Genomic DNA, 27,358 nt, shown 5'->3' on the forward strand with positions numbered 1-27,358 from the left:
TTTTTTTTTTATATATATACAATCATAGGTCGAGTAATCGATAATTATAATGCATATATTACAGGATGCTGACATGTTTCTCCGCCATCTTTCTGCTACAGATACCTGGCGGAGAAGTATTTTGCGAACATAGTAATTGGTGGTCGGCTTGCTAAGTGTGGTCTCGCTTCAATATGAATTACTTTCAAACTGAGGTTGTGACATTCTATTCATTCGCCGATTAAAGACCCTAACTCCTCAGATTGACTTTGACCTCAAATGGTCAAATTGTCGTGTTTATTCTATTCTATATGTTTTGTACTTTTTTTATCCTATGTATTAAATAAAGGTGAAAACGACCCTTGTGAGGATTAAGCGGTCAAGAAAATGGATTGATGGATAACCATAGCGAAGCAAGTCACAACAACATACAAAAAAAAAAACAACAACACACACACACACGAAAATTTCAATTTAAAAAAAATATGTAGTATACAGAAGGTAAAGTGATGGAAAAAATGATTAAATGATGAAACACCCGACCAAAACAGACCGAAACCCCATATATATATATATATATATATATATATATATATATATATATATATATATATATATATATATATATATATATATATATATATATATAATTTTTTTTTTTTCTTTTTGAAAGACGCGTTTCATTGATTTCATATTTATTGTCTGTATCTCAATAGCAGTCTGGCCTCCTCATGTTTGGCATTGCGTCTCGCTACACTAAATTTAGAGCTGCAGCTCAGAATCTACTCACATACAATGTAAAAATAGCAAGGAGGGAGACTTGCTTTCCACACAGCTAATACACTGCGCAGACTAAGTCTGGGCTTGTTTAAACCGACAGCACAAAAGACCAAGACCAAGAGACTGAAGACATTCGTGTGGCCCCAGGCCGTGAAATATTGTAGTGACAGACCAGCACCTTGGATACGTACTGCGTTTGACCCATATATTTCCTGTATAGGTGTGTTGGATAACGCTAACAAACACTCAAAGGGAAATCAACTGACTGGACAAAAGACATCAGGTAAATTCAGACTTTTTTTTTTTCTTTTTCCCTGTAATAATTTTTTAAAAATTGTTTTTCAAGTTTGTACTTACTATGTATAAACTTGAAAAACAAAACAAAAACGTTTGTCCTTACGACATACTTTCTTTTTGGACTGCTGTCATCATGGTAAAAAAAATAAAATAAAAAATAATAATAATTAAAACACCAAGTTATAGTGGTACACATCAGTTTGTGTTTTAAACCGCAATAATATAAGCAGGTTTGGAGGATGCAGGTCCAGAAAGTAAAATCCCTCAAACTGTTTGGCTTTAGCCACAGGTGCTATCTACTCAACAGGTGCCAACGAGCTCGTTTACCTGCAAGTTGAGTAGAAGCACACGTGGCTAAAGCCAGTCTGTGGCAGGTTTTTACTTTCTTGACCTGGATTCACCAACTCTCACTGTAATTGTATTTTCAGTGGTTTCCATTCAGTGGGGCTGACCTGCGGAGGTCGAAGATCATTCCCTAATTTTAGATAATAATGATTGCATTAGACAGCACCAGACACTGTTGAGCCCTGAGCTTCATCCTGCTGACAGAAGGCTGATCTTCAATTTACATGTATCAAATTCCCAAATATATTCTTCAAAATTCTTCTTAGCTGCATATCCTGAATTTAATTCATTTGTGTGTTTCCAGACAAATGAGGTTTGTATTCATGTGAACATACATGTTAATAATCAAGTACCTGCCAGCCTTTTTCTTGATGCATTGTTTGTTAGCGGGTTCAGAGAAACATGAACGACTTTTTGTGCACATGCAACACAATTCTATCGCTTTATAAACATGAGCAAAACTTGTCAAAAGATAAACATTTACAATACATTGAAACCAATTATTCAAAACTAAACTATGTCGCTACTGTACATTCTGTCCCGTGTAGTGTTCATATCGAGCACGTATTATGTCATTTAAACATCAAGTTACAAGTGGTGTTTATTTGTTTATTGTTGATTTGAGTTGCTTGTGACAACCGTGTGTTTGTGCATGTGTGGAAAAGAGAGATGGTATCTCATGTCACAGTTCGTCGAGTCATCATACATCAATGTGAAATGCATGGGAACTCAACCAAATACTTGACCCTGACACTTAATATTAGACCATGTGGTAATATTCTCTCTCTGGTAATACGACTAAACCAGGACGCAAGATTCAAGGATGTGCAACTTCCAGTAGCTCTCATCAATGTTTTAGCTTAAACAAAGTATCCAAGTGACTGTGTGGACCATTTGAGAGGTTGCTCATCATGAGGAAATGTGTTGTTCATTTGACATCATTTCATTTTTCTTTGTTTTAGGCGATAGCAAAAGCAACAGTCATGTCATATTCCTGTTGTTTTTGGGGTTTTTTTAACGTGTATGTCTGCGTTTGTGTGCGTGTGTTTGAGTGCGCGTGTGTGTGCGTGCAAATACGTGTATATTTATACTCATGAATTCACCTAAAACCTCATAAAAATCCCATTACCCTTTACCTTAACCAGATACTTCAGAGTTTCACCAGAGTCGTGAGGTTCAAACGGTCAGGAGACCAGAGAAAAGGTCAGAAAAGATAAAAAGAAAAGAAAGATAAATCAAAGTGAAATCCAGCACCGACTAAACACTTCCTGCCTTCCCCATGGTTACAAAACCAAAGTCTTACGCCAACCCCAGAAGCCTCTAAATTCCAACAAATTAAAGATATCTCAAGAGACCAGAGGAAAAACTAAAGAGAGGAAGGAGGGAAGGATCGATGAGGCAGAGTGAGATCCTGACACGACGAGGAGAGGTAGGACTCAGACGCAGGGTAAAGGTAGGCCACCAAGGCAACAGATTTATTGCTTGTCAGCTGCTGTCTCCTCTCAAGCTGAGAGGAGAAAGGGGAGTCAAAAAGTGGAGAACTAAAAACGCTCCACTGGGGAGGAAAAAACAGGCACAAGGTACAGGGGACAACTAAAGGCGCTCCGCTAGGGAGGAAAAAGGGCTCAGGGCACAAGGGGAAACTAAGGACGCTCCGCTGGGGAGGAAAAGGCACAAAAACAAGGCAAAACGACAAGGCAACGGGATCAAGGACTCGAGGACTGTGGAACGCTTCCATGCACTGACGTGACACTTCGGCAACGGAGGGAGAAGGCTGATGGCTTTTATTGCGTGGGTTGATTGATGGCAGGTGGCGATAATCATGGGCGGGGACCGGTAATTAGTGAGCGGCAGGAAGGGCAAGTGACCTGGGGTGAGAGGAGAGTTAGATTTTCACAAGTAAACAGGAAACATGATTGCAAAAATAAAAGCATGGACCGCCACGCCGGTGGCGGCGTGACAGTGCCCCCCCCTCAACGGCCGGCTCTTGACGGCCCAGGCATGTCAGGGTGTTCTCTATAAAAATCTTCAATTAGCGAGGGATCAACGATGAATCGGGAGGGAATCCATTGCCTTTCCTCCGGGCCGTATGGTCTGGATGGGATTGGTAGCGGTTGGAGAAGGCCCATCCGGGACTGATTTGAGGTCTTGTTGCGGGCACAAGTTGGACAGGCAGCGACGTACTCTTTTATGGTGGTTTCCATTGCCGGCCACCAGAATCTCCGGGCAACAGCAAACATGGTCCTGCGGACTCCAGGATGACAAAACAGCCGTGATGTGTGAGCCCAGGATATTACCTGGGATCGGAGCTCCTCAGGCACGAAGAGCCGACGTGGAGGGCATGTCGTGGGAGGAGTGACGTTTCGAAGTGCCTCCTTGACGTCGTCCTCTATCTGCCATCTCATAGCTCCTACCACGCAGTCTCGGGGAAAAATTGTTTCGGGCTCGGTCTCAAAAGGTTCGGATTCGTGGACCCTTGATAAGGCGTCAGCCTTGATGTTTCTGCTGCCTGGCCTGTAGGTCAGAGAGAATGCAAAGCGATTAAAAAACAAAGACCATCTGGCCTGTTGAGGGTTGAGTCTCTTGGCATGGCGTAGATCAGGGGTGTCAAACTCATATTAGCTCAGGGGCCGCATGGAGGAAAATATATTACTAAGTGGGCCGAATCGGTAAAATAATGGTATATAACTTAAAAACAATTGCCATCAATTATACGCAGATTTCTGAGATTTTTGGGCCAGCCCTTAAATTACGGAGCTCAACTGTAATCTATTGTTTAAAATAATAACACGAATGCAAATGAAAGGCGGCAACTCTTTGCCTGTATGAGTTCCGGACGTGTTAAATCTACCTGTTTTGCATCTATATAGTTCCCAGAATGCATTGTGTGGCACAGTTACTGAAGTTATAAGGACGTTAATCCCTGTCATATGTATTTGTGTTACCAGTAATTGAATTTGTGTCGTATTTAACACGTTTATGTTGGTCGATGATTAAAAACAAACAAACAAAAAAAACACTTTTTTTTTTTTAAACAAACCATAACTTTAAGTTGTGTGTAAAATAATGACTTCCACGGCGATTCCGTGTCCAAGTTACACTACTCATCTGGGGACTGCTTGTGAAATTACAAATTTATATATTTTATTGTGGCTGGCTGATTAATTGGTCCGACATTACAATTTTTTTTTTTTACTTTACAAAGTCATCTTGCGGGCCGGATTAAACCCCTTTGTGGGCCTGATCCGGCCCGCGGGCCGTATGTTTGACACCCCTGGCGTAGATATTCCAGGTTCCGGTGGTCGGTCCAGATCACAAAGGGGTGTTCAGCTCCTTCCAACCAGTGCCTCCATTCTTCGAGAGCCACCTTCACTGCTAGCAGCTCCCGATCTCCAACAGAATAATTGCGTTCTGCTTTTGATAGCTTCCGTGAGAGGAAGGCGCAGGGATGCGTCTTGCCGTCCTCTTGGCAGCGTTGGGACAATACTGCCCCAATCCCAATGTTCGAGGCGTCTACCTCCACCACGAACTGGCGTTTGGGATCAGGGACTTTGAGGATTGGGGCGTTGGTGAATCGAATCTTCAAGTCCTTGAATGCTTTTTCGGCTTCTGGGGTCCAAATGAAACGAACCTGCGGGGAGGTCAAGGCGTGAAGGGGCGCGGCAATGGTGCTGAAGTTCCTAATGAATAGACGGTAAAAGTTGGCGAATCCGAGGAACTGCTGAACCTTCTTTCGCGAGTCCGGCGTGGGCCACTCTCGTACGGCGCTGACTTTGTCTGAGTCCATCTCCACCCTCCCGGGTGAAACGACAAATCCCAGGAAGGAGATGGTGTTCACGTGGAACAGGCATTTCTCAGCTTTCACGTACAGATGATGTTCCAGTAGGCGTTGCAGGACTCGATTTACATGGTCTCGATGGCTCATTAGGTCAGGGGAGTAAATCAGGATGTCATCCAAGTAAATGTACACAAAGTGGTCAATAAAGTCCTTTAGTACTTCATTAATCATGGCTTGGAAGACTGCTGGTGCGTTGGTGAGTCCGAAAGGCATGACGAGATACTCATAATGTCCCCGAGGGGTGTTGAAACCAGTCTTCCATTCATCCCCCTCGCGGATTCGGATGAGGTGATAGGCGTTTCGGAGATCGAGCTTCGTGAAGATCTTCGCCTGTTGCAACTGGTCGAACACCGAGGACATCAATGGCAGTGGGTATCGGTTCTTAATCGTGATGTCATTCAGGGGGCTGTAGTCGATGCATGGGCGCAGGGATCCATCCTTCTTGTTCACAAAAAAGAAGCCTGCCCCTGCTGGCGAAGAAGACGGTCGGATGAGTCCGGCTTTCAAGGAGTCGTCGATGTAATTGTTCATTGCTTGGCGTTCGGGTCCTGAGACCGAGTACAACCTCCCCTTGGGGATGGTCGATCCTGGGATCAGGTCAATAGGGCAGTCATATGGTCGATGTGGAGGAAGAGTCATGGCCTTGGTCTTGCTGAATACCTCCCTCAGGTGGTGGTAGCAGGAGGGAACGGTGTGCAGGTTCGGGTATTCCTCTTGAGCGGACGAGGCGAGGGACACCTGGTGGACCTTGGCTGTGGTGGTCCGGGGTGCTGGTTGTTCCAACACGTGAGTCATACAGTCCTTTCCCCATTCCAGTACGACTCCGGAGTTCCAGTCGATTCTGGGGTTATGTAGACGTAGCCAAGGGTGTCCCAGAACCAAAGTGGGTGACGAAGCATGGAATACATGAAAACGGAGAGTCTCGATATGCTGACCGATTCGTACTTCCAGGGGTTCGGTGATGTGGGTGATGCTGAACAGCTCCTTGCCATTCAGCGCTGTGGGCTGGATGGTCAGGGGAAGGGGTTCGGCGGTGGCTCGTACTTGCTTTACGAGGCCCCAGTCCATGAGGCTCTCGTCAGAGCCGGAGTCGATGAGGGCTGGCAGATCTGTGGCGAGATTGCGGTGGGTTATCTGGATTTGCGTGAGCCTTTGGTCCTTGGCGGTTTGGGGTGACGGGGAACTCACCGGTGAGCCTCTTTTAGCGGTGCAGGTCCCCACCAGGTGACCAAGTTCACCACAGTAGTAGCAGCGGCCCTCTCGGCGGCGACGCTGTCGCTCCTCGGGGGTTAGCTGAGCCCGTCCAAGCTGCATGGGTTCCTCTCCGGCCTGGCCCACCTCCCTTGGCGCCGGTCGGGGGGGCAAGATGGGCTGCGGCCTCCCTGTCACCAGTGGCTGTGACCGGGAGGTCCCTCCCTCCTTTGGAGTCCGCTGATCTTAGTCAGTTCTCGGTGACGATGATCTGTGCGGATCGCGAGGAAGATCAAAGCGTCCAAGTGGGTGGGAAGTTCCACGGGGATCAGGAGTTCTTGTATGGCGGGTGAGAGTCCTTTCAGAAAGTGATCCTGTAGTGCTGTGGAGTTCCAGCCACTGTTTGCTGCCAAGGTGCGAAAGCGGATTGCGTAATCTCTGACGGGTTCTTTGCCTTGTTGGAGGCTCAGTGCTCGTGCCTTCTCTCGGTCATTGTTGTCGGGGTCAAAGACTTGGCGCAAGGCTGCTTGAAAATCCTGTACATTCTGGCAGACCGAGGAGCCCCTGGCCCATTCCGCGGTTGCCCAGGTTTTGGTCCGTCCAGTCAGGTGAGATACCATGAAGGCCACCCGGGACCGGGCTGTGGAGAATGCCTGTGGTGAATGTTCAAAATGAATATCACATTGCGTGAGGAAAGTCTGACAACGTCCGGGTTCACCGGAGTATCGTTCTGGGGAGGCCAGTCTCAATCCTACCCCGGTGAATGACGTGGTCGGAACGGAGAGTTCGGGCTGAGGTAGCTGTCCGGTGGTGGCTGGAGCCCGGCGCCGCATGTAGCTCACCAGCTCGTGGACCTGGCTTGACAGTTCCCCCAGCTGTGACACCATGGCTTGCTGAACCCTTTCATGGTTCTCAAGCCGGACCTCCTGGCTCTGCAGCGGAGCCTTGACCTTTCCTGCTGGGTCCATGCTGGCCGAAGTGTACTGACACGACGAGGAGAGGTAGGACTCAGACGCAGGGTAAAGGTAGGCCACCAAGGCAACAGATTTATTGCTTGTCAGCTGCGAGCAAGCTGAGAGGAGAAAGGGGAGTCAAAAAGTGGAGAACTAAAAACGCTCCACTGGGGAGGAAAAAACAGGCACAAGGTACAGGGGACAACTAAAGGCGCTCCGCTAGGGAGGAAAAAGGGCTCAAGGCACAAGGGGAAACTAAGGACGCTCCGCTGGGGAGGAAAAGGCACAGAAACAAGGCAAAACGACAAGGCAACGAGATCAAGGACTCGAGGACTGTGAAACGCTTCCATGCACTGACGTGACACTTCGGCAACGGAGGTGAGAAGGCTGATGGCTTTTATTGTGTGGGTTGATTGATGGCAGGTGGCGATAATCATGGGCGGGGACCGGTAATTAGTGAGCGGCAGGAAGGGCAAGTGACCTGGGGTGAGAGGAGAGTTAGATTTTCAAAGTAAACAGGAAACATGATTGCAAAAATAAAAGCAAGGACCGCCACGCCGGTGGCGGCGTGACAAATCCACAGAAACCAGTACATCCAGTCCATTCAAAGTGAAATCCAGCACCAACCAAACACCTCCTGCGTGGTTACAAAACCAGAGTCTAACGCCAACCCCAGAAACCTCTAAATTCCAACAAATTGAGGAGATTTCAAGTGACCAGAGGAAAAACTAAAGAGAGGAAGGAGGGAAGGATAGATAAAGCAAAGTGAGATTCACAGACACCAGCACCCACTGATTCAACAAGCAGTGGGAGGGAGAGGCGAATTCTGTTTGAATTTCAGTAGATGCTGGTGTGATGGATCTGGCATGTATAAGGACCGCCACCAAAGAAAGAAGCCGTCAACCGCGGTCCAGCAAAACGAGCACCGCCCCCCCGGAATCCCCCGAGCCGCGGCAGCACCAAGGCCACCCCCACGCCACCTGGGCGGACACCGGTTGGCGAGCCAACCCAGACGCCCGGAACAGCCCCGCCCCCGCCCGCACCCCCGAGCCCAAGGCCGCAGAACGAGGCCCGGCGGTCCCCCACAGCGCCCCACAATTTCAAATCGCTACTGCCACCTGTGGCCGAAAACAAACTGCACGCTCATACACGCTGCGCGCACTCGTACGTGCACGACCTCAATACTGAAGACTGGGCTCTTCATATCCAATTAAACTATGTTTTCAGAGGTAAGAAGTTTTATAATGTTATACAAAGCTGGCCACTTCACGGGATGAGACTCTCGATCCCCACTAAACAATTGATGTCCACGGGACGTGCAGATCATATTGCTTTAGTCGGTCGAAGACCAGTCCTGTGCTGTACTCCAAAACGATGTGCAAATTACGTCACTTAATTGGACCTCATTCCGATGTTAATATGCAGTTACATATTGTAGTCACCCCGCTCGACGGACGTCAACCTGATTCTAGTCATTATTAGTGTATGTCGCCCCCAGGCTAGCGTCATTGTGCATTAGCCGAAAGGTGGGCTGTCATTTATGGAAATTGACGATTGTGAAAAACATATAGACCCATTCACTACTTAGTGTGATATGGCTGTGAATGTTATCGCCATTCAGTAGTACCGTTCACATTCCGTTAGCATAATGTAGCTACAATAGGCTGTTTTCACGGAGGAAAATAAGGCAACATTTAGCCTGATTTAAATGCCGCGGAATGGAACGTCTGTTCTTCATAAAGTCATTCTGTTCTATTTCATTCAACTTTGCCGCCCCTTTCACGCTAAATGTTGCCGTCCACCTCACTTTCACCCCAATAGTTACGACCGAGAAGTGATCGATCTTGAGGTTACTGCTATCACATTTTCTTCTAAATGTCAAGATACTCGCTTCTTACCTTTTGGAGTAGAAAGAAAGCCAGCTGTGAATCACTTTTCTAATCCAAGTCCGATCTCAACTCTCTCCACCGCTGAAATGTCAAACCAATGTTCACTCTCGTTCTTGCCCGGCGTTGGTCACTATCAAGTTTAGATTTTTTTTTTTTTCGTGGCACTTGACATTGTTTTCTTTTTTTTTTTTTAAGCAGCCTTCCATGGAGTAAAAGCGGGTGTCTGGGGCAGCGAAAATCTGTACTAGTTCCGTCTTCGCGACTACAGGAAACAACTGACGAGGACGCGCATGACGTCACATCCCGCAGACAGAGGGCGGGAAATTCGAAGGATTCGGACCGGACGCTTCCTAAATAATATTGGCCAGAGGCTTGTAGGAGTACCCATTGTGAACAGCTAAGATGTTGATCTACTAATTAGAATATGTTTCAGTCATAAATGGTCAAATAAAAAGGCTATTGTTAAAATATTTTTGGGGAAATCCTCCATATAGTAGCTTTAATGTAAATGTGAAAGATACATTCACTCAGTGTTAAATTTAGCATATAAAAAAAATGAATCATGCATACAAAACATGCTCCCATCATAAAAATTATTTGTGACCACATTTTTGAGTGTCACAACAGTAATACACACATTGATGTGATTGATTGTCTTACGTGTCGTTAAATATTGTTTTAGTTGTCCTGTTGGAACTTAACCCCCCCCCCCAAAAAAAAAAAATTCAGATAACATCCAGCTATGAAACTGCTGGGAAGATATCATGATCATTACTCCACTCAGACGTGTTGATGTGGCTAATTCAGAATAGATTAAATGTGAAATAGCAGGTGTTATTGTGAGCATAGGATACGTTGCTATTTTTAGCACAGAAGTCGAACCCTTCTATAGACGTTGTGTCCCAATTAGCGCTGGTTTATATAGACGTTTATACGCTGCTTATCAATAGGGATGTAACGATAACGGTAATATCGTGATATCCCGATATTAAAACTGCCACAATATATCGTCGTCATCATGTCACGATATTAAAAGCAGCACATCTGTTGAAAAAGTTGGGTTGATTTACATTTGTGCAGTTCTAGCACCCTCTGGTGGCTAGTTTACAGTTTACAGGCAACCAGTCGCGACCAGCTCAGTGGACAGTTTCCTTCTCTCAACACAGCTGATTCATGATCAGCAAGCTCTGCAGAAGCCTGATAACGAGCCTGTTAATTGGAATCAGCTGCACTTCGAGTAGGGAAATCGATAAAACCTGCAGGACTCCGGCCCTCGAGGACCGCAGTTTGCCACCCCTCATTCTAGACACGCATTTCATTTTTTAAACACTATATTTAATGTAATCACATAATAATAAATACATTTAGAATACAATCAATTGATACAATAAATAATATATTTCCAAGTGATCGATCTAGACCAGGGGTGTCCAAACTTTTTATTTGAGGGCCATATACAGAAAATCAGAAGGACGCAAGGGCCACATAATGTTACGAAGAGAAATTGTGTTTAGTCATAAAAATTGTACAAGTAATTTATTTGTGCTTTTGCATATTTAGAAAAATGCTACAGTACATAAACCAATTTATTAGTAATATGGTAGTAGGGTTATTATAGTTTTGGAATTTTTTATTTTAGTTTTTATTTCGTTTTGAGTTTTTTTTTAAATTTAATTAGTTTTAATTAGTTTTCAGGGTGGTTCTGTTAGTTTCTATTAGTTTTAGTTCTTTAATAAATGCTTAGTTTTAGTTTAGTTAGTTTCAGTTTTAGTTTTAGTTTTTTTTTTTAAATGTGTATTACTTGTGCGCAATATTTAAAAAAACAGCATGGGAGCGACGTCATCTGAAAGTGTTTTTCTATTGGCTGCTGCAAGATGACGTCACTTCTGTGTGACATACTTTCAAACGTCATTATTCCGGTTTATATCAAAATGAATCTACAAAAAATCACATTTATAATCATCCCAAAGGCCCATGCATTAAATTAATTACCAAAGACTAAAACGAATTACATGTTTGCTATAACTATAGTTAGTTTTAGTTAGTTTTGTAAACATAAAAAGTAGTTTCAGTTAGTTTTCGTTTTTTAAAAAACATTTTTGTTTTTATTTTATTTCGGTAACAATATTGTTTTTTGAATTTTAGTTTAAGTTTTTTCATTAGTTTTAGTTAACTAAAATAACCTTTAATAGCACCTGTTTTTTGACACCTTCCCTTCTTACTTTGACCACCTCCAAACATTTTTGTTTTGTTTATTTTATTTGAACTGAGTCAAATGCCATTTTTAGCATATATCGCGGGCCATTGAAAAATAGACGACGGGCAACAAATGGCCCCCGGGCCGTAGTTTGGACACCAGTGGTCTAGACTTACTTTCTATTGTTAACAATTTCATTGGTTGTTTGGCTAATCGATAAAATTGTATGCCCGTAACCACCCAGAATGGTCAATATCTAACCTATCTATTGGTTAATTAAGCCAATATCAGCTTAATTGGTAGGGTTTTTTTTTTTTTTTTTAACCAATCCACTCTTAGAGTGTGGCCTCAATTTTTGAAGACCTACTTTTCTTCTCATGGGACAAAAAGGTTTGAGAAGTGCAACGAAAACTCACAGAGCCTTGGAAACTGTTTTTATTAAAATTTTAGTGATTTAGTTTTGTTGTTGTTGTTTTTTTGTTTTTTTTACAATCCCATTTCAGGAAGACAAAGGTTTACATGTCTAAGCCAATTGTTTTTTTTTTTCTACACAGAAAATAGTCCTAAACACAATTAATGTCAATGTCACAATCTTTTGTATAAATACAAATTAGAACACAAACATAGCACATAATTTGTTCATTTTGTACCATAGTATTAACTACAAATGCTGATTATGATTCATAAACAAATGAAACGAACCCCAAAATATATCTAATTCTGGTGTTTCAATTCGAGTTATATTTATGCGGACACTCCTGTTAGACTGAAAAAAAACAACAACAAAAAACAAAAGACAATCTTGCAGTTCAAATACCGGTCCGTAACAGTCAAGACTTTGGTCAGCACAGGGGTTTGTGTGCATGTGAAACTGCACGAGCTGGATTTTTTTGTGTGAACAATTTGGTTAGAAAGTTGTTGTTGTTTTTTAATGTATGCATAAATCCTTTAAATGATTTGTATTTATGGGCAAATCATTGATTCTGTGTATCTACATACTGTATTGCGACTTTTCAATCCACCAATTGTTTACAGAATTTCTTCTTCCTGATTCTTTGAATCAGGATGCTGTCAAAGAAAGGCGAGCAGAGGTCTTTCAGCAACGGGCGGCTAAGAGACCAATGGGAGAAACGAGCACAGACCATAGCAGACCAGTGCAAACGGGAGGGGCAACTGAAGGAGAAAAGTTCCCTCAAATTGTGAGTATTTCATGTATAGACATAACCAATTGAAACCACCAACACACTTGGGACTTGTAACTGTAGTAAGAGTAGATTGAAATACAAATCAATGAGTGTTCTATTTTCACTGTGTGACACAATCAACAGCTTTGCAGTAAAAATGCCACAAGTTCATTTATTTATTTAAAATCATCACACATTCAACAACAGTTCTTAAAGACACATTTCTTTTTTAAAATGTTATAAAGAATGGGTCATTAACCAGAGAACATACATTCAAAAATGTGTTTATAAATTAACTTAAAGATTAAAATAGCTGTCAACGAGTACAAAAGTGTCATTGAAAGTTACAGGAAACATAAATATAAAGTTCAAAGGTAGACAGTTGCATTTGTTTATTAACTAATTTGCTCCCATTAACGTGTAAATACATTTTTTTTTAATGTTTTAAGTGTCCCAAAGACGTATTTATACGTTTTTTTTGCTTTTGTTTTTTTAATGCTAGAGCATACAGAAGGCTTTGATGCAGCCTCTCAACTGCAAAGAACGGTTGCAGAAATGGTAGTCATTACACCAACGGTCAGCAGGTGGCAGCAGAGCAAAGAAGATCAACCAGGGCCATCTAGAAAAAAAAGCTCAATTACTTACAATTTTGAATAATTTGTGAAAACTGATGAAACTTAGCTCTCTTCTAATGCTAATTGCTGCAAAACGGAAACAGATAGAAACACACTTTTTTTTCCTGATGAAAGAAGAGACTAATCTTTCTTTTGATAGGTTCCATGCTTTTATAGCAATAGAACACAATATTCTGTGGGCCTTGCAAAATCAGTCAAAATCCAGTAAAATAACCGGGAGCGAACGGGATTGCTTCTGTGAAACTGGCTGGGAGTGAATGAGTTAAAATAATTCAGCTAGACCACAAAAATAAAGAAAGGCCTTTTTGTCAATTCTCAATACATTTATTATAAAAAAAATTTAAGTGACTATTATAGTGTTTTCTTTCTTGAACAGAAGATTAGCAATATAGTGTGAATCTAATGTGTGCTTTGAGGCTTAAACTAGATGTAATTTTTCTGGAACATCTAAAATAAGCTTCAGTAATCAAAACATTTTCAATATTCTAGTAAAACACAATTCTCAACATTGGCACTTTGTTCTCCTTTTAATTTGCCTGCAGGCTTTTCTCAAAGTGGAACTATCACTGGGCTCTGGTTGCCAATGGAGAGCAGACAAAAGGTGAAACCTCTGACATTCATGGGGCCACTTCAGGGGAAGAAGAAAAAAACAAGCCGAAAATCAAATTTAAAATCGTACCTCCGCCTCCTCCCCAACCCAAAAGTAAACCTGCACCACCTCCTTCTAGGAGGGCATCGCCTCAACCTCTTATAGTGAGGCGTAAAGTTGAAGTGGACATTTTCCGTTTACACTGGAGAGAGTCCTGGATGAGTCTGAAACCACCAAAGTATCTTTTTCTTAAGGCCAATGAGACAAAAAGCAAAATCCAAGGATTTACAACTATAGTAGTGGTCAGAGACAAGAAGAACAAACCTGTGAAATATGCATCAGAGCTTGAGTGCACATCGACTGTTGGCTGGAGCCAGTCCTGGAAACAGGTAAATGGATACAAATCGATAATTTTGAATGAAAATTGTTTGCCTATTTGAAAGTAACTGATCAATCTACAAGTGGTGTCCAAAGTACAGTCCACGGGCCATTAGTGTCACGAATGCGGGGACACAGGCAGGAAGGGCAATGTGAGGAACTTTATTTACATAAAACAAGTAAGGTGAAGGGACAAAGATGTGAGAGGACTGGTCGCCAAGACCTGACTGGACGAGGGGAAGCCGGTCGCCATGGCTGGACTGAACGAGAAAGGTAGGCAACTTGACAGAACGTGGGCAATTTACAGCGACGAGGACGACTTGATGGTGACGTGGATGACTGGACGTGACAAAGACAAGGATAAACTTGACTGAGACAAGGAAGACTTGATGGTGACGTGGGCAACTGGATATGACAAAGACGAGGGTGGTCTTGACTGAGACGAGGAAGACTTGTCGCGGTGGGTGGAGGTACAAGTGGGTGACGGGCGTGAACGCGGTGTATGTGAAGTAAGGACCCAATGGTGGAGACACATGACGGAGAGAGGAACATGAGGACCTTATTTTTCAACAATCAAGAAATAAGAGGACAGGACATGAGAGGACTGGTTGCAAAGCCTGTAACAAGGTGAGGGAGGACAGGACTGTGGGCACATGACAGAATGTGGACGACTTGGCTTGACGTGGGGAGACTTGGCTAGACGTGGGGAGACTTGGCTAGATGTGGGCAGACTTGGCTGGACGTGGGGAGACTTGGCTATATGTGGGGAAACTTGGCTAGATGTGGGGAGACTTGGCTTGAAGTGGGGAGACTTGGCTAGATGTGGGGAGACTTGACTGGATGTGGCGAGACGCGGCTGGATGTGGCGAGACTTGGCTGGATGTGGGGAGACCTGGCTTGACATGGGGAGACTTGGCTAGACGTGGGGAGACTTTGCTGGACGTGGGGAGACTTGACTTGATGTGGGGAGACTTGGCTAGATGTGGGGAGACTTGGCTGGACGTGGAGAGCCTTGGCTGGATCTGGCGAGACTTGGCTGGATGTGAGGAGACCTGGCTTGACCAGGGGAGACTTGGCTTGACGTGGGGAGACTTGGCTAGATGTGGGGAGACTTGACTGGACGTGGCAAGACTTGGCTCGATGCGGGGAGACTTGGCTTGACGTGGGAAGACTTGGCTAGACGTGGGAAGACTTGGCTTGACGTGGGGAGACTTTGCTGGACGTGGGGACGAAGACTAGGGAAACTTGACGGAGGCCAACTTAAGTTAACGACACCAACATGATCAAACAAGACAGGACGTAACAGAACAATGTTCCCACCACGAGTGAACAAACACCACTGACTAAATAACCAACACTAATGAGACACTAACAAGACACACCTGGGAAACACAATAGGCACTGATTGGTCACACATACTGTGAAGGGAAGACACACGCAGGTGGACAAGGTTAATGATAACGATACAAGGGAGACAAACCAGACAAAAGACAACCTGAACACCCAAAATGTAACAAAAACCCAACCCCATCGAACCAAAACATGACAACTTGATGGTGACGGGGGTGACTGGACGGTGACAAAGATGATGTGATGAAGACGAGGGTAAACTTGACTGAGATGAGGAACACTTGAGGGTGACATGGGCGAACAGACGTGACGAAGACAAGGGTGAACTTGACAGAGATGACAATGACAGCGACAACGACAATGCTCCGACACCGACACTACTGACTTACATGAAAGACGGTTTCAATGTATCCGCACAAGTTTCTTATCATTTGGGAAGGTCGTCCACATGGTGGTGCGATGCACTTTTGGAACCGGGCTCAAGAGTGGAAAGATTTGAAAATGTGCCGCGTACGTTCCAATGTGGACACCATATGCAGGATAGGATAGGATACTCTTCCAGTGATGACGCAATTCTCACGTAACTCTTGCACTGTTACTGACTGGCCGCCAGTCTATTTAAGTACCAATTTGAATTTCTAATTCTATAGTACCTTCAATATCAGCAGTAGAAAATTTAATCTAACAAAAAAAAAAATGTGTGAATAGTGAATACTACATAATTCCTACAAATATCTTAGGTTTGCAAATACTGTAACATTAATTCTACAATGCAATGCATGTTTAACCTGAATGGGATTTCTTCACTAGTGCTGAAATGTGGATTGACTTTTTTTTTTTTTACATCCATAATCAATATCCTGAATATGATTCAAGCAAATTGCAATAGATATTACATAACAAAACCAAATCAATGTTCTTTCTTGACGAAGGTGATAAGTAACTGCTCTGTGTTACAGGTAAAAAGTACAACCCTGTCTGAGAGTTCAGAGGAGAGACAATTCCATTGGGATATTTTGTTCAACAGAGATGAGATGCCCCATCCAGAAATTGGAGTATATCGACTTCCGTTATGGGCTGGCACCTGGAAAATTATGAACTTTGCTTTCAGACAACAGAAGCAAAAGTGGGATTGTGAATGGCCTGCTTTCCAACAAAGCTTCACGAAGTTTGACCAAGTACAGCAACTGCTGGAGCAGGTAGGTCTTATTTTCAACAGAGACTTCCCTTCTTGTTTTCATTCAATTCCCAAAGGATTTTATTTCAATCGGAAATGTAAACCATACAACTTCTGTTTCAAACAGGATGAGCCTCCAGGGTGGGAGGATTCATGGAGACTTTCAAAACCTCCAGTTAGAACTGAAGACTGTACACTCTTTGAGCTCACAGTTGAAATTATGAAAATAAATGATGTGCTACTGATGGGGTGGAATAAGTCCTGGCTGATCTCAGAAACTACTCTGGAGGAAGAAGAAGACCATGAGAAGATCTGGAGTTCTTGTTGGCTTTTCAGGTTTCAGCTCAGGTGAGTCATTACACATCTTATGCAAGGTAACATCGCATGCAAACAGCTACCACCACATGTTTACAATTGACATATTCACATTTTTTTGTCACAATATTATTTAATAATATTTGTGCAATTTTTATTTGTTTTGTTTGTTTGGTCGCAAGACAGTTGCTAGGGCAAATATAGATACACTTTTGGAAGACAAATATGGAATTGAATACAGTCCCATTGCTAATATGTATATCGCTGGTGTCAGGCCAAAATCTCCAAAATGGTCACGTTACAGGAGACCCCAAAAACTGTATGTTTGTTCAACTATTAACATTGTATGCTCAAAGAGAGTAAGCCATTTTAACACTTTAGTTTGGTAAATAACTTGTTAAAAAATCAATCAATCAATCACCCACGCGTGTGTATAGTATAGCTGTTTGGGGAAAAAAAAAGTGAATTTGAGCAAATTGTGACTTATGAGGTTTCATCCCAACGCCAGCAATCCTGCATATCGTTTAAGTTACACTATTGATTTTGAAGGGTTTCGGCAGACAAGGCTGACTTGGCAGAACACGGGCTTAAATCTAATTGGACAAAAAAAAAAAAAGGCCAACATGTACTGTACATATGCTAGTGTAATAGAGCAGTGAAGCCAAAAGAAACACCCCAGAATGAATAGAATAGTCTGTTGGGAATATATTCATGCAAATTAAAGCGATACTTGACTCATTGAGCCATTTTCAGCAGTAAAAAGTGAATATTTTGTCTATAATTAATGTGGTAACTTCATTATATTTCATGTATATTTAATACCTTTTAAAAACACATTTTTCAACCTGCTGTCGATTTATGATGACATCATCTGTGCTGAGGAAGTAGGTAACGACATGTCTCAGCTTACTGACCAAACCCAGAAAACGGGTGAGCCATGATTGGTCGTTACCTACCTCCTCAGCACAGGTGATGTCATCATCAGTCGACAGCAAGTGCAAAAAATAATTTTTAAAGGTATTAATTGTACATGAAAAGTAATGAAATCATCAAATTCATTCTGGACAAAATATTAACTTTTCACTGCTGAAAATGACTCAATGAGTCAAATATCCCTTTAAAAAGGTATTTTTCTACTTGCTGTCGACTGATGATGACATCACCCGTGCTGAGGAAGTAGGTAATGACCAATCATGGCGCACCTGTTTTCTGGGTTTGGTCAGTAAATTGAGCCATGATTGGTCGTTACCTACTTCCTCAGCACGGGTGATGTCACCATCAGTCAACAGCAAGTAGAAAAAAATACTTTTTTAAGGTATTAATTGTACATGAAAATAATGCAGTTACCGCATTAATTATAGGCAAAATATTAACTTTTTGCTGCTGAAAATGGCTCAATGAGTCAAGTATCCCTTTTTTAATGGTACACATGTTAGAATTGGAATTATAAAATAATGTAGGTCATTGCTTCTGACAGTGATAGCAGCAGACCCGTCACCAGAAAGAAATTGTAGGGGGGGGCATTACCTTTTTTTGGGGGGGGGCACACTTCATCAACCTAAATCTAATGTTCATCAGGTTGAACAGCGGCATTGTGACAACTGCAAAAGTGCTCAGAAATATTTTCTGTCACTTAAAAGCGGAAATCTGAAATCTAAAAGACAAACTGAAAAAAATGTGTAGTTCATTTTGCATTTATTCAACTCAAAAGTTCATTTGAAACAAATCCACTCTTCACTTCTGTAAACAACTATGTCCGAATGAATGACTCTGTGACCCAGCTTCTTCTATCTGGAATTGGCTAGCAGTTGCCTTCATTTGCGTGTTGGATTAGGGCTGTACGATATGGACAAAATTTCCTTTCATTTTTGCCAGACATCTCTATTCTTTGATCTTTGACTCAGCATGAGACTTCACATCATTTTACTTTTTTTTATGGTGCCTTCTGTATTTTGTGTTATTTTATTTATATACTTATAAAGAATTTTTTTTTTTTTAGTATTTTATTTGCGTGTACACTTATCTACTTATATTTACTCTAATTAATTTTATTTTGTGTTATTTTATTTCACTTGTGTCTACTAAAAGATTAATTTCTATTCCATGCACAGCACTTTGTATGCAGCATTGGCTGTTTTAAAGTGATTTAGAAATAAGGTTGAGTTATGTCGATGATATACAGAAACAAAATATGGGTTCAGTGAAAAACTAAGCAGAATATCAATCCAAAAGGATGTGTAAAGTGCTGTTTTTTTAAATTAGAACTTAGTGGCAGTCATCAACATTAACAAACTAGGCAATAAAAAAAGAGAATTCAACTCACATTGTACTGTAACTGCTTTAGTGATAAATAATTTTATGCTCCTTAGTTGTTGTTGTGTATGTGTGACTGCTTGGGTCTGTTAACCGCATACTGTGTATTGCTACAATTCATCCGTGCTGTGTGGCTTGACTAATTAAAAGAAAAGTTTGATACTCACTTGTAAACGTAACCAGTGGACTCAGGATTCCCATTGATGTCAACTGTGTCATCCTGGATCGAGGTTTGGCGTTTGGTGGCTCCCATTAAAGCCGCACGACGTGCTCACTGCTTTGCCAGCCGGCAAATGCGCACTATCTACCCGGAAGTAGATTTGGCTAAGGCACGTCTGCAGAGCGCGCGTCTCCCCCCCGCCCCACCCCATCCCTCCTGATCCTGATTGTCATTGGCTCGCTTAGTTGTCAATCACAGCCAAACTTGAAAGGAGGTATGTGGTTGGCTGGCACGCGATGCTTTACTTAAAACAGAAGGCGCAAGTTTACGTGACTGATAGGACAAATAGGTGGTGAGTCATCTTGCTAGGGCGGGCACGGCTGACTGACAGGGCGGGCACGGACCCCCAAGGCCCCCCATGGCGACGGGTCCGGCAGAGCAGAGACCTGCTACTACCTGATACTATTTCTTCCTGAATTCTACATGCCCAACAACTACCTTATGGTTGATTTCAGCCAGTGCTGGTTTTTCACTGGTTAAGCAGATTGGCCATCCCCACAACATTTTACATTTGTAACATTTGAGGATGACAAAAATAAACACACACGGTAACGTTATCTTACCCTTCTGCCGTTCCTTAGCTATGGACACTGCAGCAGTATGCTCCACAATCTTCATTTCCTTGCAACCTGTACTCTTGAATTTAGCTCTAACAGGCATAAGAAACCCGAAAATTATCCATTTTTTTTGTGTTAACATTCACATTGCATGTTTTTTTGCAAGTTCCTGAAGTACTGTTTTGAAGTGAAAAACTGGTTGGTCTTACTAAGTCAAGTGGCGCTGGTACTGTACCTTTACAATCCTGCAATAGGCTGAATGAGAGCAGCGCACTGAATGCTACTGAATTACAGAAGTACTTTTTCCAGTGTCAAAAATATGTAGAACTAAGCGACGGTATACTGTGCCCACAGGTGGTGTCGGTCTTCACTGCAATCCCATCAAAGACACAGCAACATGATGACAAGGAGACGTAACATTGTCAACGCCCTCCTCACATCGGAACTGAATGATGGGAATGCTAATACCAGCAAATGGTGGGATTCTTGGAAGACTGTGAAAAGATGGAACCCGCCAGAAGACGATGGCCTGGATGAGGTAGATGACAATGAATCGGAGGATTCCGAATTGTTTAAAGACACAGAGGAAGAGGATGAAGGAGTGGACAACGACGAGGAGGAAATAGAGGATGATGAAGAGGGTAGTGAAGATGATAAAGAGAAGGATGAAGGTGTTGATGAGGAAGAGGAAGCGGAGGACACAGAGATGGAATACAATGTAGAGAATATAAACATAAAGACAGAAACACATAATGGGGACAATGATGAAAATGAGTCTAACGAGGAGGAGGAAGATACAGAAAACCAAGAGAAGGGCAAAGAAGATGAAAGGCAGGAGTTGAATGAGGAAGAGGACGTCAAAGAGACGGAGGAAGACAACATTGAAACGTATGAGATGAAACTACAGAATGATCACAATGCCATTCATAATCACGAGGAGGAAGAAGATGATGAAGATGGAGACAACAGGACAACTGACGATGAAAAGGACAAAGACAATGAACAACATAACGGCACGGACCAGGAAGAGGAGGAGGAGGAATTGAATGGATACGACGCGGACAATGGAGTTGATACAAACGAGAATGAGGAGAAGGATGAAGTTGAGAATCACAGGAAAAATGATAAGCGCATGGATGACAATCATGGAAAGGAAAAGCAAGAATACAGGAACATCACACTGCAGCTCAGAGAAATATTCCGAATGATTTCAAATGAAAGTTTGGAAGATGAAGAGAAGGATAAGAATGAAGGAGAAGACAGAGAATCGATTAAAATACAGGCTCAAGTACATCGGGCAGGCAGAGAAACACATGATGATGATGCTGATAAAGAAGAGGAAGTCGAGGAGGCAGACGTTGAAACGGAAGAGGAGCATGAGGAAGAAGAGGATGAGAAGGAGTGGGGTGAGGTTGAGGAGAAAGACTCGACAAAAGAGGCTGAGGGGGAGGAAGAGGACTTCAAAGAGACGGATGAAGAAGAGGATGAGATTGAGGACAAAGACTCACAAAGAAATATTGAGGAGGATGAAGACGAGGAAGATAAGGATGCCAATGATGATGAAAATGACAAAGAACATGACCACGATGAAAATGGAGAGAAAAATGCAGACGAAGATGACAGTGACGAAGGGGACGATAAAAGTAATGAATGGGACAACAATGTTGCAGAAAAGAAAAAACATGCTGATTGTGAGTGGCGAAAAGACAGTAGAGAACAATCCCGAGGAGCAGATACCAAGGAAGAATTACAGGAGGCAGAACAAGATGAGGACGAGATTGACGATGTGGAAGAATATGTCTCTTTTGATGATGAAGATAAGGGGGAAGAAAAAGTCCTCAAAACAAAAGTTGACGAAGATGATGACAAGGAAGCAAGTGAAGAAGAAACAGAAGAAGAAAAGGAAACAGAAGAAGAAGAAACAGAAGAAGAAAAGGAAACAGAAGAAGAAGAAATAGAAGAAATAGACAAAGCAATAGAAGAAGAAAAAGAAATACAAAAAGAACAAATAAAAGAAAAAGCAATAGAAGAAGAAGAAGAAGCAGAAGAAGAAGAAGAAGAAATACAAGAAGAAGAAATGGAAGAAAAAGAAAAAGCAATAGAAGAAGAAGAAGAAGAAGAGGAAGAGGAGGAAGAAGAAGAAGAAATAGAAGAAAAAGAAAAAGCAATAGAAGAAGAAGAAGAAGAAGAAATAGAAGAGAAATCAATAGAAGAAGAAGAAGAAGAAGAAGAAGACGACGACGACACTGAGGAGAGATCACTTTGTGAAGTCCAAGCAGCCGAGGAGACAATGGTGGAATCCAGGAATGCAATCAACCCCAACCCGAACGTTCCGCTTCACCTGCAGTTCCACAAACTCAACACAGCCTTCTCTTTGTGGAAACAGTCTTGGATGGTGGCGGTGGCGCACAGGATAAGCGATGAAGATGAAGAAGAGGACGACATGGAGGGAGCGCAAGAGGAGGTGAAGGCTTGGCAAGAATCGTGGAGGATTTGTCATTGGAGAAAGCCACATGAGAATGAAGTAGCGTGTTTCTATAGAGCGCACTGGCAGGTGAAACAAGGACTGATGAATGAAGACTACAGCCTGCTTAAGAAGAAATGGACTCTCAGCTGGAAGATGACCAAGAAGGGCAAAGACATGAAATAATCCATCTGAATGGAGAACAGGAGAAATAAGTCTGGTATGGTGTGGTGTGTTAATGCAGATATGAAATGAGGGAAAAAATGGATGAACTCCTCTGTTTGGAATCATCATCTTGGCTGCTTTATTACTCTTGATTCTTGCAATATATTTATGCTTACTGAAGTGTACTAGTTTCCCAACATGAACAAAATTTCCATAAAGCTGTACAGTTCATGGATTCTGGTGAAATTAAGTTCAATTTACTCTATTAGAGATAATGGGGAAAAAATCTAAATCATAAAACCTTTCATAACCATGGGAGTCCAAATCTGGTCCTCGAGGGCTACTATATCCTGCACGATGTTTCCCGCCGCCAACACACCTGATTCAAATGATCAGCTCATCAACCTGATAATGATCCTGATCATTTGAATCTGATGGGAACATCTAAAACAACACAATACAGACATACGTTTGTAACGTTAAAATTATCCAACATCATACAAGTAGTTTAGATTGAAAACAATATAAAGCAAATTTTAAAGTGACAGTGTGTAATCTTTAGAACCATCTAGTGGTGAACTTATAATTCATTCAATTTAAAAGCCCACTATTGATTTCAATAATCCATCCATCCATTTTCTTGACCGCTTATTCCTCACAAGGGTCACGGGGGGTGCTGGAGCCTATCTCGGGTGGCTTTGGGCAGTAGGCGGGGTACACCCTGGACTGGTCGCCAGCCAAACACAGGATTTCAATAATGTGAAAATAAAATATGTTCTATCACATTAATGTATTTTTAAAAAAAATTTTTTTTTTAATAATCATAAATCTAGTTATCACTTATTATTTTTACATGGCTGGAGCCTCACCTTACAAGAGACTGACATGTTTCACAAACAGAGGTGACTTGACCAAGGTAGTGGTCTCTTTGAGCCACCGTAGTGTGCATGCTTCAAAATACATTCTATGATATAAAGACATCTAGTGGTCACTTATTACACACTGTCACTTTAAGAACTATTTCCTTTCATGAAGAGGTTCTTACCATGGTTGAAAATTGCACTTTTCAATTGTACTACAAAAAAACTGTACGACTTGGTGTGGTTGATAAGTTCTATTTTCAAACGATGAATCAGATCACAGAGTGCTGACAAACCTTTAAAATTGTTTTCATGCTCCAGTATCATAAGCATTGATATTTCAAAATATGTGGGGAATATAAAGCTTATTAAATGTACAAAGTACATGTGCGTAATCTAAGGTTTGTATATGTGTAAAATAAAGTCTGAATGCACTCACATCAGATTTGTAAATGTGTACAGGATGGCATAATATTCAATATAGAATGTCTGCTTTGACTTGTAAATAAAATTATGGAAATTATGAATGTACTGGTACTGAGTAAACATGTTTTGTATACTTTTTAAACTCCATGTACTAGTAGTACTGTGTATTTTTTGCTCTCACTAGTACAACATTGGCATGCTAGAAGGGCAAAACTGTGCACTATTTGACCGTGTGCTACTAGTACGACAAGCAACATGATAGAACTCAACTAGTTAACATCTAGTGCTTCACTAGTAGGACTACAGGACCTTTCTGATGTTTACAAGTGCAGTTTTTCTTCATCTGTAGTTGTTGTGTCATACTTGTAATAGTCCTACTATGCAGAAATATTCCACAGTAGTGGAAGGCAGCACTGCTCTGGAAAAAAAATGCTACAAGTTAGACACAGTCAGTCTACTAATTAGTGTTGTTCCGATACCGATATCGGCAGAGGTGCCGATACTGCATTAAAACAGTGGTATCGGTATCTGTGACTACTCACAAGTAACATGCCGATACCATTAATTCCAACGCTAATATAGGATTTTGAATGCAGCATCTTGTGTCTTGCTGGTGCACGACATTCACTGGTATGTGTCATGTTCACTGCATGCCGATCTAAGATATCCTATTGGCCCTTGAATGCTCTGAACCAATGGCAGGACAGCTTTTTCATGTTGAGGAAAAAAAACCTTAAGTATCGGTATGGTATCGGTATCGGCCGATACTGCAAAGCTGGGTATCAGTATCGGGAGCCAAAAACGGTATCGGAACAACACTACTATTAATGCAATGAAGTCATTCTACGAGCGAGTTCAATTGGCTTACTAGTGGGATCGAAGAGTATAACGAGTAGCGGGGAAAAAAAAGAAGCTCAAATGGCTTGTAGTAGCAGGCGATATTAGCTTATCTGGCAAGCACATTATGGTTGCAAATTCTTCTCATCATTTATTTATTGTGGTGACAAAGGACACGTTATACAGTAGGGATGTAATGATATCCAAACATCACGATACGATATTATCACGATATTTTAAAAAGATCACAATATTGTAAAAAAGAGATTATACAAAAAAAAAAAAAAAGCACAATATTGTGCTTTTGTACATACTAGCAATGCATATAAACCACCTACAATCGCTAATAACAATATTGAGACACTTACTTGCTAATGCTAGCACACATTGATCGCTTCACAAGCAAATTAGGTTCCCCTTTATCTGACAATTAGCATAATTTTAAACATAGAAGGCCAAAACATCCCTAATGAAAATTACATTGCACTAATAAACTAGCCACTAGAGGGTGCTAGAACTGCACAAATGGAAATCAACCTGACTTTTTTTAACAGATGTGTTCCTTTTAAATATTGTGAACATGACGACGACGATATTGTGGCAGTTTTAATATCACGATATCACGATATTGTCCTTATCGTGACATCCCTATTATACAGTACAAAGCAGCAACAACCCATTGAACTTTATTTGTTTCGGGTAGCAGCTGAACATCAGGTCGCTTCCTATTACTTTCAACTATGCAAATTCTCCTGTCCAGACTTGTGACACGTCCACAGAGCATAACCTGGCTGTAATTCATGGAGCATGGGAGTTTCCTGCAACTTGTGAATGTCATAGAAATATATTTGGAAGCGTAACACACTATTGACAAATGTGAAAGTACCTTCCCTAGTCAATGTTTAGTCACCAGTGAGACATGCGATGCTCCGTCTCTGCTCCGGAGCACACTTTGCTTGTATGAAATAAAGCCAATACAATATAATCAGAATACTGTGCTCATGACTGGATCATATTTGTAGGTCTAACAATGGAAAATGTGTGAGAAAAGAAAAGAAGACAAGCCTATTATGTGACGTTTATATTATTAAAGGCATCTTAAACAGAATATGTGCTGAAACATGTTGCAGAGGCATTTTCTGTCCACTAGATGGGAGTATGCAGTCGCTTCACTTATCACTGGCATGCCTGTGGATGTAAAAGCACACCACTGCTGGCAGAACGTGTTGCTGATTAATGTCCCTCCCTTTGTGTTGACAGTTTGAAAATATAGGATTTCACTGGAGGCGTCTCAACTGAGCTCAACTTTATTTATATCAATAGTACATTCAAAACAGCCACAGCGGTACCAAAGCACAGTACGGAAAACTTAAAATGATAATACAATCACAAGTAAACAAAATCTTCTACATTCAACTGAATGTAATCTACCAAGCCTCACTGAGGCTAAAAAATCAACAAAGACAAAAAAAGGACTCAAAATGATTTGTTGAACAGGATTATATAAATATTCTAATTATATCCCATTCTGTGAGAACAGAATTCATTTCAGCGTCCATTCAGCTATGTTAGGTTTGTTTGTTTCCTCCGGCGTCGACGCTTCCTGGTTTCGTCACAGCTGCGTGTCTCGCCCCAAAACAACACCTGATTTGTGCGACCGAACTAAAAACGTCGGTTGTGAACGTATCAGCTGGAGCAGTATAAGATGGATTCCTTGTAGTATTTGTGAACAAATACCGCAAGAATTCAACTTTTTGGCAAGGTTAATTTTCTAGTTCCTGACTGTAAAATGGTATCAGCCTATCGGTACTCGCTCATCCCTATTTTTGATACCTGAAATTTTCCTCCCTAAAAGCAATGATAGATAATTTTACAGAATGGACCTTTGAAAACCAATATATCATTTTTTGATTGTAAAAAAGCTACAAAATGGTGGCCGATACTAGCATCGGTCACTGTCGCAAGTCCTGATACCTTGAAATAAGGCCAGGTATTGACGCAACTCGCCCATCCCTACTGGTCACCATAGCAATCTTGCTGCTAATTCTCCCATCTTAAATCATTTTCTCTCTCTGCTTCTCTTCTCTATTACTCTCTGTCATGGGGTCCATTTCACAAAGCAGGTTTAGTGAGAACCCCGAGTCTGTTAATCCTGAAATGCGGGAAACTCTGTGTTTTCCGTTTCAGATGGGGAGTTAAACTGAATCCAGAGAAAAAGAGGTAACTCTCGCCTGTTTCATAAAAAGAGGTAACTTAAACTCTCAGTCAGTCACCATAGTAACAGAGTCTATGAACCGAACCTGGTCGGTAGCACGTGTATCACAATGAGCCTCGAGGTTTCCCTGTCTCCGCCTCCTTTCAGCCACGCACAACATTTGATTTCCTCATTCATTCAGTCAGCTGGCGAGTTGTGGTAGAA

The 27,358-nt window shown here is 41.9% G+C and overlaps 1 protein-coding gene across 1 annotated transcript; it reads left to right on the forward strand.

Annotated features, from left to right (window-relative positions):
• The first annotated feature begins 1,023 nt into the window (after nt 1-1,023).
• On the forward strand, nt 1,024-22,837 carry LOC144002759 (uncharacterized). Its single transcript, XM_077498250.1, has 7 exons — nt 1,024-1,042; nt 12,505-12,668; nt 13,831-14,266; nt 16,565-16,804; nt 16,910-17,130; nt 20,542-22,159; nt 22,535-22,837. The coding sequence occupies exons 2-7, from the start codon at nt 12,535-12,537 to the stop codon at nt 22,835-22,837; spliced, it is 2,952 nt and encodes a 983-aa protein (XP_077354376.1). The 5' UTR covers nt 1,024-1,042; nt 12,505-12,534.
• Nucleotides 22,838-27,358: the final 4,521 nt, after the last annotated feature.

Source organism: Festucalex cinctus, chromosome 15 (assembly GCF_051991245.1).
Source record: "Festucalex cinctus isolate MCC-2025b chromosome 15, RoL_Fcin_1.0, whole genome shotgun sequence".
NCBI classification, from domain to species: Eukaryota; Metazoa; Chordata; class Actinopteri; order Syngnathiformes; family Syngnathidae; genus Festucalex; species Festucalex cinctus.

What these genes read in the sequence shown, in the direction of transcription:
- LOC144002759 (XM_077498250.1), top strand. Translation starts at nt 12,535, where the DNA reads ATGCTGTCAAAGAAAGGCGAGCAGAGGTCTTTCAGCAACGGGCGGCTA. An exon ending in TACAGCAACTGCTGGAGCAG is followed by an intron (nt 16,805 to 16,909) that starts GTAGGTCTTATT and finishes TGTTTCAAACAG; the next exon opens with GATGAGCCTCCAGGGTGGGA. An exon ending in AAATAGAAGAAATAGACAAA is followed by an intron (nt 22,160 to 22,534) that starts GCAATAGAAGAA and finishes CTTCACCTGCAG; the next exon opens with TTCCACAAACTCAACACAGC.